The sequence below is a fragment of the Podarcis cretensis genome, assembly GCF_951804945.1.
Source record: "Podarcis cretensis genome assembly, chromosome: 2".
Classification (NCBI taxonomy): domain Eukaryota; kingdom Metazoa; phylum Chordata; class Lepidosauria; order Squamata; family Lacertidae; genus Podarcis; species Podarcis cretensis.
Genome location: NC_137171.1, coordinates 30,881,559 through 30,893,590, shown reverse-complemented (window position 1 = coordinate 30,893,590; position 12,032 = coordinate 30,881,559). Strand labels below are relative to the sequence as shown.

Below are 12,032 nucleotides of genomic sequence, written 5' to 3'. Positions count from 1 at the left end.
CCCTTTCAAGCTGGGTGACATAGTAAACAGTGGTTATTGGCTTCAGTGGTTACAGGCTTCATCATACAAAGTTGGTATTACGATCCTAGCTTTTCCTGAAGCTGGTAACTCTAGTTTGAGTTTGGACTGTGATTAATTGGAGATTTCCACATTGCATTCAGGTGCACCATAAACCAAGGAGAGAATGGGTTGTGTGCAGAGGCAAAAGACATATTAAACAGAAATGTGATAGTGTGGACAGGGCCTTGGCCTGAGCCTGAAAAAGGGGACATGGCAGTGATCAACAAAGTCCACAGGATGGCAGCAGAGCTTTATGCTTGGCGGCTGCTGCTGGTGTCTTCAGGACTTTGCAAGATAGAGCGGGCAGTCCCTGAGCCCTTAGCTCCCAAGATGAATTAAAGATAACCAGGTTATTCCCATTCCAGAATCCTGAACAGATCTAGTCCAGTACCTTTGCAACTTTGCCAATACTTGCTTCAGAAAGAACCTGTCATATGCAGTGATAGACAAGCTCTGGGGGTGTTGCTGCACTCTGCACTGGGTTAGGAAACTTAGGCTTTATAGCAGGGGACTACCTGATGTCTTAGTGATAAAGGTGGGGAGGTGGGGTGAGAGAGAAAAAGAAGACAGGCATAACAGCAACAACCCAGGGCTAAAGGGACCAGTCCTTCGGCCAGCACAGCAAGCAAGTATATCCTGGAGAGGTGATCTCCACAAGGTTTGGCCAGTGGTGGTTTTGGGGCGGAGAGAGAAGAATGTGGAGGTGTGAGAGCTAATGGGCATTTTTGCATTTGCAAACATCCTTGTTTCAGGCTACCCCTGCCTCCTGTCTGCAAAAAGTCAAGCGATCTACTGTAGGCCTTCCCCAGGGCTGGGCTACTGCCTGCTTTGTAGCAGATTGACATCCCTGTCAACTCGCTTCCATTCCCACTCCCTCTCTCGCATGCACGCATATGCACGCACACTTCTTTCTCTGCCCCCATCTCCGAATTTCTGATGCAGAGCCAAGCAAGAGAATTCCCTTGCAGTGCAGCATGGAGGCAATTAGCGGCATGGAGTTTGACCAAGCGTGATGTGCACAGGGACCTCAGCTTCTCTGCTGCACAGGCCTTGTCCCCATGTTCAGCAACATTTGCACTGCCAGTGCTGCTCAGGTGGGCACGACTGCAGCAAGAGCAACAAGCTTGGCATTTTGAAAACTGTCTAACCCAATCCGTTGCTTTAATAATGAAATTTCCTCCTTCAGCCAGAGCTGTAATGGGGTGTTTGAGAAATACTGGTCTCCCAGCATTAACACGAGTACTACCCTGTTTCCTATCATGCCTTTCACAGGCAGCCAGGAAACTCTTCATTACCTGCTCATGCTTCCCTGTTTGCTGGCCTTCTATTTCCTCACTGTGTGTAGAAGAGCAGGGGTGGGGAATCTGAAAAAAACCAGATCAAGAACTACCGCCCTATATCATTACTTAATGTGGATTACAAAATATTTGCTGACATTTTAGCAAAAAGACTGAAGAGGGTGTTAATGGAGGAGATTCATAAGGACCAGGCAGGCTTTCTCCCAGGAAGACACTTACCAGATAATGTAAGGAACATAATTGACATTATGGAACTGTTAACTGTAAATATTAATACGAAGGCAGTCCTAATCTTTGTGGACGCGGAGAAAGCCTTTGATAATATTTCTTGGAAGAAGAATCTCCATGGGATGGGGGTAGGCCAAAGGTTTGAAAATGGTATAAGTGCAATATATTCTGAACAAAAGGCAAAGCTAATTGTAAATAACGTGGTTACTGATGAACTCTCCATAGAAAAAGGGACACGGCAGGGGTGCCCAATATCCCCATTACTTTTTATATCAGTCCTGGAGGTTTTGCTGAATATGATCGGGGGGACCAGCTGGTAAAAGGAGTTCAGGTCGGAGCTAAACACTACAAATTGAAGGCATTTGCAGATGACCTAGTATTGACTTTACAAGAGCCAGACACTAGTACAAAAAGAGTTTTAGAGTTAATTCAATTCTTTGGTCAGGTGGCAGGATTTAAGTTGAACAAACAAAAAACTAAAGTTTTGGAAAAAAACTTAACAAATGTTGAAAGAGAGAGATTCCAAAATGAAACTGGGTTAATGGTGGCAAAGAAAGTAAAATATTTGGGGATTAACGTGACATCTAAAAATGTGAATTTATTTAAAGACAATTATGATAAATGCTGGACAGAGGTAAAGAAAGATCTAGAAATATGGTCGAACTTGAAGCTTTCCTTGTTAGGCCGAATCGCAGTGATCAAAATGAATGTATTGCCTAGAATGTTATTTTTGTTTCAGACATTACAAATTGTGGATAAACTAGATTGTTTCAAGAAGTGGCAGAAAGATATATCTAAATTTATCTGGCAGGGCAAAAAGCCCAGAATAAAATTTAAGATACTTACTGATGCAAAAGAAAGAGGGGGGTTTGCCCTGCCGGACTTAAGACTGTACTATGAATTGGCAGCTTTCTGCTGGTTGAAAGATTGGCTACTTCTTGAGAATGCAGACATTCTGGACCTGGAAGGATTTGATAACCGGTTTGGCTGGCATGCATATTTATGGTATGACAAGGTTAAAGTTCACAAGGGTTTTAAAAACCATATTGTTAGGAAAGCACTATATAATGTCTGGATTCGATACAAGGATTTGTTGGAAAATAAAACTCCTAGGTGGTTATCACCTATGGAGGCTAAGGAGGTGAAGAAACTTAATACAGAATCCAAATGGCCAAAATATTCTGAAATTTTAGAACAAGAAAGTGGTGAATTTAAACTACAGAGTTTTGAGAAATTAAAGTCTAAGGTACGAGATTGGCTCCATTACTATCAATTAATGGAAACTTTTAAACAGGACAGGAAAATTGGCTTCCAGGTGGAGAAATCGAAATTGGAAACAGAATTGTTAGAACCCAATACTAAGAATGTATCAAGAATGTATAATTTGTTGCTGAAGTGGAATACAATAGACGAGACAGTTAAATCAGCCATGATTAAATGGGCACAGGACATTGGTCATGACATTATGTTTGCTGACTGGGAACAGTTATGGACCACCGGTATTAAATTTACGGCATGTAATGCCTTAAGAGAAAATATTATGAAAATGATTTATAGGTGGTACATGACCCCAGTCAAGCTTGCGAAGATTTATCATCTGCCCAATAATAAATGCTGGAAATGTAATGAGACTGAAGGTACCTTCTTTCACCTTTGGTGGACCTGCCCAAAGATTAAAGCCTTTTGGGAAATGATCTATAATGAAATTAAGAAGGTACTTAAATGTACCTTTCATAAGAAACCAGAGGCATTTCTCTTGGGCATGGTCGGCCAATTGGTGTCAAGGAGGGATAGGACTTTTTTTATGTACGCCACTACAGCAGCAAGGATCCTTCTAGCAAAGTATTGGAAGACACAAGAACTCCCCACACTGGAAGAATGGCAGACGAAAGTGATTGACTTTATGGGATTGGCAGAAATGACTGGCAGAATCCGTGACCAAGAGAAAGAGACGGTGGAGGAAGACTGGAAGAAGTTCAAAGTTTATCTTAAGAACTGTTATAATATTGATGAGTGCTAAAATGTCAAGGGAAAGGAAGATACAGAATTGCAGCGGAAAACGTTTGTTGAATTAAGATGAAATTGAGAAAGATAATAAGTTTTAATTAATTGGAGTAAAGGGTTGCTGAAAAACTGTAAAATAAGGATGCAAAAAGGGTGAGGTATGGGGAAGTCCGAGAAAGAAGGCTTATGAAAATGAGGTTATGAAACTATATCAGTGTGTTTGTTTTTGTTTGTTGATGTGTGTATGTTGTTTTGTCTTAAAATTGGAAAATTAATAAAAAATTATTTTTTTAAAAAAAGGGGTGGGGAATCTGTGGCCCTCTGGATGTTATTGGAAGCCCATCAGCTCTAGCCAGCAAGGCCAAAGGATGATGGGAGTTGTAGTCCAGCAACATCAGGAGGGCCACATGTAGTAGAACCACCTTAAGAAACTTAATGCATGATGAGGTGTTCCTCCTGTGTAAATCCACTTTGTGTGACTGCCTTGAAAACTGCCTGCTGTTATCATCACCCACTTCTAATTCCGTGTGAAGATAGAATTGCAATGGAAAAGCATCAGAAGCAACACATTAAGGTGTGGAGAGAAAAGTGAATGCAGAATTTGTGTTAATCCTTATACATGGCAAATGACAAGGGCGTGTGTGTATAGCTGGACAGACAGAGCTACAGAACTGCTGGATATATTTACTAGCAGTGGGTCATACAAACAAAAAACAGTTACACACAATTTACCTGCATGGAACATTCATGGCTGTGTGATGCTACAAAGGCTGTCAGGACTCTGTAATGGATCTGGCACATATATGGAGAAACATTGTGCTCCACCAAGGAGATGCAACTCATAGCCTTCCAGGTGCTTAAATAGCTCTGGCCCCGCCTGCCTGCCCCGCCCGCGTGTTCACAGACTCGCAAAGTAGCAAACACAGAGATTTATGGAGCGCCTGATCAGCAGCAGAGAATACCTCAGACCTTGCTTTCTCTTAAGTCAACATGGTCTCCTGTAGAGGTCACTAGACTCCAGCTCCCATCTTCCCTGACAATTTGATCCCAGGCTGGCTGTGGCTGATGTTGGGAGTCCAGCTGAGCAGCGCATTTCCCATCCCTGCTGTAGTGACCTGCAATCGGAATACCGCTGAGCCATGGCTCAAACTCATGCCTCCTCCTCTCATGCTTCTCCTTCCCGCTTGCACCATTCATTGCCCCCCTCTCTTTCCCCCCACCCCCGAGTCAAAAGCTTGAGCCATCCTGGTTGAAGAAAGAAACCTTTATTAATAATCTTAATAATAATAATAATAATAATCAATAAATAATAATAATAGTAATAATAATAATAATACTGTTTATTTGAATGGTCACACCTTTGAAGCGTACAGAATGGGGCGGGTGGGTGGGCTGATGCTCCCAGGGCGGGAGACAGGGCAGCAAATGGGAGGAGCTTTATACAAGGGGGAGGGAGTGGCAAAGGAAGGGGCTATATACAACGGGAATAGAAAAGGAGGATCATCTGGTTGCTGGCGTGTCAGGAGCTTTAATGCTGAGTAGAAAGTGAGGTTTCATGAGATGAATAAGCCAAGGGGGGGGGGGTTCAGGGTCAGCATGGGGAAGGACCAGAGTCCATCTGGCTCTGGGAGCAGGTGGCAGGGTGTTGGGAGCGGGCCGTAGGACATGCACCCCTCCCACTAATGGCCATGGGCACGGAAGAAACCGATGGGAGAGAGCGTGCCCACTGGCGCCAGCAGGTATTTGCTCAGTTTGTGCACAGCCCTTGGTGCACAGCCCCGCCTCACTCCCTGACACCACCATGGGGCTGTGGCCTCCCACGGGCTTGGCCACGCAGTTGTAAGGGCGTGCTTGCCCCGGTGGTGGTGGTGTGTGTGTGTGTGGTGGCAACCGTTGGCCCTTTGAGGATAGGGGTTGGGGGTTCGTGGTAGATCTGGAGACCACGGGCAAGGCGGGGATCGCCTCGGATGATCTCAGCTCTGTGAAGCCACAGTGAGAGCAGCCAGGCCTACTGCAAGGAAGGTAAACAGGGTGCAGCTTCTGACCCCCTCTGGGGCTGGTGGGAGCTGGGTTCTCGGGGGAAGGGGGGAAAGTGCAATCTCTTCAAAGGAAAAAAAACAACAACACCCCTCTAAAACCCGAGATTCCCACCCACAGAAACAAGGTGGCTGTGCCCAGAAAGTCCCTGGCCTGGCCCTGCCTGGGCATCCCGAGGCCTTGCCAACTTGACAAATGGATGAACCAGCAAAGCACAAAAAGCATTGGGAGGTTCTGGGAAGCGAGAAGCAGGATTGCTAGCCCTGCGGGAGTGCTCGTGGCGTGTTCTGTGGTTAGGGGACGCCCGCAGCTCTTCTTCTTCTTCTTCTTCAGGAGGGCTGGAAGGAAGACGTGGTGGCCTGGGAGGGCCTGCGGAATCCAGTCTGTGTCAGTGCCTGTCCCTGGCCCCGTGGGTCTGCAGCGGGGTGTGCGGGGAGCAGGGCACGGGTCTCCCGGTGTGCGGACGGCTTTGCAGAGTCTGTGGGCGGCTGCCGTCCATCCGTCCCGGTCGGTGGGTTGGTCGGTCGGCCGGTGCTTGAGCTCCGTCCGGATGGCCTGACGCTTGGCTTGTTAGTTTTGTAACTGTTTTGTTGGCTCGTTAAGTTTTGTAACTGTTTTGTTGCTTTGCTTAAAAAAAATTTTTTTTTTGTGCCCTTCCTGGTCCCAGAAGGAAACAGCTGAAGGTTTCACTACAACAGAAAACAAAGGCAGAACGTTCCATGGAGCAACCTGCAGGCGGCAGGCGGGGAAGACTTGGCGTCGGGGAAGGGCTTTCTGCTCTCTGGGGGGTGTGCTGGTCTGGGTATGGTAGAGCTGGGAAGTGGGAGCCTGGGACTCAGTTCCCAGCACCCAGCACCCGCCCCGCCTCCTGTGTCTGCATAAGTGCCCTCCCCTCCCCTGCCCCCTTTCTGTACAGATGTATGTGCCAGACCTGCTCACACAGAGCGCTGCCCACTTCCTACATGGAATGGCTGCTCCCCATACAAACAAAGGAGCTGGGATCATTCAGCCCACCAGGAGGCTGGTCCCAACCAGCTCCTTCACATTGCTAGGCATGTGGTTTGATAAGCCTAGAGAGCAGGGGCTCCTTGCAGGGTCCCCTCTTCCCCCACCTGCTCTCACTCTTGCTGCATGCTTGGAAAGCTGTCCTCCACCTCCCCCATCACATCATTCCTCCACAAGGGGGCAGCTTCCAGTTCCTGCAGGCAGAGGAAGCAAAATTCTCCCTGCTGTTGCTTGGAGGCTGACTGCATCTAAGCAGGGTAAGGTGGGTTGGGACTGCAGCCTGCACCTGCTGGGATTCTGGAGCAGCCTGGAGCCCTGCCCACCTGGTCCTTGCGTGTGTGTGTGTGAGTGAGGAGCGTGGGCAGTTTGCATCCGAGAGGGATAACATCCTGAGTTCTTTTAACTGCACCCTCCCTCCCCTGTGCAAGGACCTGAACACCCGGCACAATGCAGGGGGCCTGATTGGGGGCCTAAGTCGAACGCCACATGGCCCGGGGGCACGTGGCAGGAAAGCTTGGGAGCAGGGTGGGCTCTAGGGAGGCTCTCCGTGAGGTTCTGCTTGCTGGTGGTGTTTGGTTTTGTTTGGTCTGGCGGAAGCAGGCGCCTGTCCCAACCCCCCCCCCCCCCCGGCTAGTAGCTTTGCAAAATAAAAACAAACTTGGCGGCACACCATCAGAGACAGGTGGGATGTGAGGCATGAGAGGCGGCTTGAGGTAAGGAAATATGTGGTTTAGGCTGCCGAGGGCCAGCAGCGTGGGGCGGGGGCCCATGTCCATTTGATTTTGGTTTGATTTCTAAGGAGCAGTCAGTGTTACTATTGTGAGGAGGGGCTGGGTCTGTCTTGCTAGTAGGGAGTGAAGCGGCTGTACCCTCCTCGGTATAGACTAGCCTGCAACATCAAAGACGGAGAAAAAGCCAATCAGTATAAAGGAGAGGCACAGCCCATCCCTGCCCTGTTATTTCAGCCAAGACTGGGGTCCCTTGGGACCCCCAAGGCTGGCAGAGGCCTTGCTTTGTGGTGGGGACGAAGTGGTGGTGGTTGGACTCAACTCCCAGCATGCAATGCTGCTGTGGGCCTGGGCTCACAAGAAGTCCAGAGGATAATGGATGGATAAGGCTGAGGTACATTTTTAATAAAATAAAATAAAGGAAAGCAGAGCTTTCGAAGCTGGAACTTAGCTGTTTCCTATGGACCATTTCAGTAGTAAGGGGAGAGAGATGGATTGCACTCAAGCCTCAGTCCCCTTCAGCCAGCCCAGGATCTTCCGCCCTGCCTCTCCCCCCCCCCCGACACCCAAAAGAACTGAACCCAATTCCTTAAGCCCACGAGATGGCTGAAAAGGCCATTCGTTCCTTGTTTTATTGCTGGGAAGGCACTGATGGGCTAGTGGCTTGGGTGGGGAAGGTTAGTAAAGCAGGGTGGCTTGGATGTTTCTCCTCTTTGATGCTGTATGTGAAAGCTGATTGCAAGGAGGCATCACTGCAAGAAATGGGTGCGGCAGTGTGTGTGAGATCGGGAGTAGCAGGGAGTGGCGTTGGGCTGTGTGCTTGTGCAACCAACCCCACCCTCTGCCCTGCTCCAGTTCTCTGCCTAAGTTAGCTGCTCCTTCAGAAATGGTTCCTGAGCAAACGGCCACTTCCACTTGGACAAGATGCTGCCCGCTCTGGACCACTTTCCCTACAGAGCAGTGCATCAAGGCAGGCTAAATAGGAGGAAGCCTGGTGACAGCCAAGAATGTCGCAGCAGGCCTGTGTATGTCCTTCCTAGTGGCCACGAAAGCAGGAGGGTCTGCACCAGGCCCTGTGTGTGTTGTGTGTTTCTGTCCTTCCCTCCCCACTCTTGTGATTCTCCTCCTTAGGCTTCCTTTCCCTGCACAGTGCTGAGGAGGCGGCTGCAACCGAGGGGTGAATTTGGATGTTTCCCAACACCCCTCTCTTTTTACCCTAAGTGGCCAGCCCAGCCCCAAGGCGGCATGCTTCCCAGACAGCCCCACGCGCAAATAGGTGGGAGGGAGGGCTCTTACCATAGTGCCAATGCTGTAGGTGGCAGCAGGGCCGATGGTGTGGTGGTAAGGATCTGCAGCTGCATAAACTCGGCCATAACTAGGAGCGAACACAGGGGGCAGCGTTAGAAACTGGGGGGTCGCAGAGTTGCCAACCCTAAATGTTAAGAAAATCATGAATCAGGCCCCGGATGTCATACATAGTTGTTGTTTTTTAAAGTTATAATACACCTCAACAGAAATGGCAGGATTATTTTCTGAGTTGTTAGGAAACAGCCCACCAAAGAGCTTTCGGTCTCCTCCATACACACTCAGAGAGAGCACTTCAAACTTTGGACACCCTTAGAATACACCAAGATTTGTGAGCCATGTGCAAACTGCATCTTCATTCCCACCACTCTGGTTCCTTAAGCCCGGATGAAATTCCCCCTGAACATCTTCAGAAGGTCTAAGGTAATGAAGTCATTACTAGCAACCAAGGGCCGGCCACTGGAAAAGTGTTGCAAACAAGGGAAATTCTGTGCTTGGCACCAGAGTGCAAGGGAAAATACGCAAAACCTGAAAAGAACTGAGAGCGTAAAAGAAACACACATTAAAATAGGTTGCGAGGTGTGTATTCGGGAACACCTGCTCAAGCCCAGCCCTTGCCCATCACCTGTGCTGCCTTGTCACAGATAGCAGTGGGCATGCTGCGAATTGAAAGAGCTGCCCTGGCATGGACTGCTGCTCTGGTTCCACCTTGTGGAGTATCTCCCGCTCTCACTGGCAGCACAACTCCCAGGTCTCTGGCCAGAATGACACATTACATGCCCAAGTTGTGCTTCCAGTCCCCTGGGCATTTCTTCTCTGGTGCAAAATGGCAATTGCAGGGTGGGGGGCAGCGAGGTGTGCGAGGCAGAAGCATGTGCCTGGAACCCCCGTTTGGCCAGAAGTGATGGGCGTGGGAAGAATGAAACAAGTGCCTGCCCCTTCCTCAGACTTGAGAGATCAAAGGCATTGGCAGCCCAGGGAGGGAAGGAGGAGGGAGGCTAACTAGGGAGAGGCACCCCAACTTGGGCTCCTTAAAAATCTGGCCAGCTCCTAGATCACCTGTGAGGGAACCTTTGACCTGTCAGATGTTGCTGAACACTGAATTCCAATCATCCCTGGCCATTGGCCATGCTCGCTGGGGCTGATAGGAGCTGTGGCTCAGCAAGATCCAGAGGGCCAAAGGTTTCCCACACTTATCCTAGATGAGGAGTGGGGAACCTCAGGGCAAAATGGTCCCCTGAGGTTCCCTGGCTAGATGTTGTCCTAGATGGTGAACATTAAGTCTGTGATGCTGTGCATCTGTGCTTATTAGAAAAAGGAAGATGGAGGAGGAATCAGAGTGAATTACAGTGTGGCAACCAGCTGGAAAAGGGGATCAAGATGAAAAGAACTGGTTGTGTGTGGCACACAGGAAATGGAGGCTGAATAGCTTCCTGGCTGCCTCTGGAAAACAGGAAAGGGTGCGGAAGGATGGGGAACAGGGACTGGAGCAGATCCTTTGGCAATATTGGATCATATGAACCAAGAGGAATAAATTATAAGAGGATTTTGTGTGTGAGGAAGAGAAGGAACAAAGAGCTTAATTCCAGGGGTTCTTAAACTAATATTTCAAAAAGAAGAATGGAGTTGCAAGACTGATATTCAATAGCTAAAGTCTTAAAGCAGTAAAAGCTCAGGGGATTTTAAGAATGCTTAGTATTTATAGTTCAAATTACTTTGTGTGCATAATGATAACTTGGAGGTTTGAATACTGCAATGGGCTCTAAGTGGGGCTGCCCTTGGGTCTGGACTGGAGGCTTGTGGTAGGCAGATTGTGGATGGGAGCTTCTGGTCAGGGTCCTTTCCAACTCTACAATTCCATGCTTCTAGAACATGTCACACCATTGTTAAAACAGCTGCACACCTGCTAACCAAGCCAGGTTCAAGGTTCATGGACTGACTTACAAAGTCCTGAGTGACATGGGTCCAGGACACCTCAGGGATCACTGAGATCACATGCAGGAGTGTCTTTGGTGGTTACCTGAGTTGGTGAGGCTTGTTTGACAACAATGAGAAGCCTTCAGTGTCATCAGCCCAGTCCTATGGAACACGCTGCCCACAGAGATTCAGCAGGCCTCTTCGGTGACAACTTTTAAATGCCTGCTGAAAACTTTTCTGTTCTGCCAGGCCTATGCAGGCAATTAAGAGTACACCTGTTGTACTTTGTTGATGTTAGTTTTTAATTTTAAAGTTAACTTTTGATGATTTTATTGTTTGGTTTATTGTTTTCATGTGGCTGTAAACTGCTGTGATATAGCTTTATGATACAGAGGTATATAAACACTTTTAAATAGATAAACCATCTCAGTAATTCTTGACACAGCCCTGTAAGGTAGGCCAGCATTACTGCAGATGGGGGGCTGAGATTATGTTGGGATTCACCTAAGACCACCCTTGTGGCTTAACTGAGATCCGAACTGTAGCTCAGAGCCCATTCTTCTAAACCAGGGGTGGGGGAACCTCCCTCTAGATATTGCCGTTGGCCAAGTTGGCTGGAGCTGGTGGGAGTTTGAGCCCAACAATGTCTGTAGGGACACACAGCTTCCCCTCCCCCTGCCCTAACCATTGTGCCCTAACCATTAGAATGCCTATACATTAAGTAAAATGTGGGCATTTTAAACCAAGCAGAATAACTAAACATGCATTTTCCTCTTTGTCGAGAAATAATAGATGTGGAAAACTTTATATCATAATTTATTTAAAAGTCCATTTATATTTTCCAGGGGACTCATGAGAAGGACCTGGCAAAAATCTAATAGGTTGCTTGCAGCTCTTTCCTGGGAAAACTGGATGGGTACCCCCCCCCCATTCTGTCTCCATGTTTTTCATCTGCATGCTTCCATGGAGGAAGAATGTCATGTTGGAGTGATCTAAAAGTTGTTACCGTTCAATGGTTTCCCTGATATTCCACCGATAGACTAATTAAATGACAATCAACCGCATTTCTAATAGGATACTAAAAGACAAAGGTAGTAAAGGGGTGAGGGGAATGTTAATCAGTGTGAATAACCAGATAAATAATATTTCCTCCAGCTTTCCAGTAAGATAACCACAGCCACCTTTGTCATAATTTGGATATTAGAAGAATGAGGGGACTGTGAAGAGTTAAATACAGCTGCCTTGTTACCACAGAGCTTTGCCCTGCAAGTGAGGCCACCTAACAGGCCCCACAGAACTTGGTCATGTTCCATACAGTTGCTCCATATCCATATGAAGTTAGGCATGTCCACCAAATAGAATAGAATAGAATAGAACAGAACAGAACAGAACAGAACAGAATAGAATAGAATAATTGATTCCTATAGGTGTGAAAGGAATGAAGCAGATT

General features: G+C 47.7%; 2 protein-coding genes across 17 annotated transcripts in view; both read right to left on the bottom strand.

Annotated features, from left to right (window-relative positions):
* The window catches only part of CANT1 (calcium activated nucleotidase 1), a 164,040-nt gene that overhangs the window by 60,802 nt on the left and 91,206 nt on the right, over positions 1-12,032 (bottom strand). The window lies entirely within an intron of this gene.
* Positions 4,840-12,032, bottom strand: part of RBFOX3 (RNA binding fox-1 homolog 3) — a 352,350-nt gene continuing 345,157 nt past the window's right edge. For 10 of the 16 annotated variants that reach the window (XM_079965579.1, XM_079965578.1, XM_079965588.1 and 7 more), the window contains 2 exons: positions 8,657-8,792; positions 4,840-6,254 (listed from right to left, as the gene is read on the bottom strand). In XM_079965579.1, coding sequence (XP_079821705.1) covers positions 6,198-6,254; positions 8,657-8,792 — 193 coding nt within the window. In that variant the 3' untranslated portion in view covers positions 4,840-6,197. Of the gene's footprint in view, positions 7,522-8,656; positions 8,793-12,032 lie in introns of all 16 variants that reach the window. The other 6 variants (XM_079965591.1, XM_079965590.1, XM_079965589.1 and 3 more) reach the window with 5 other exon arrangements.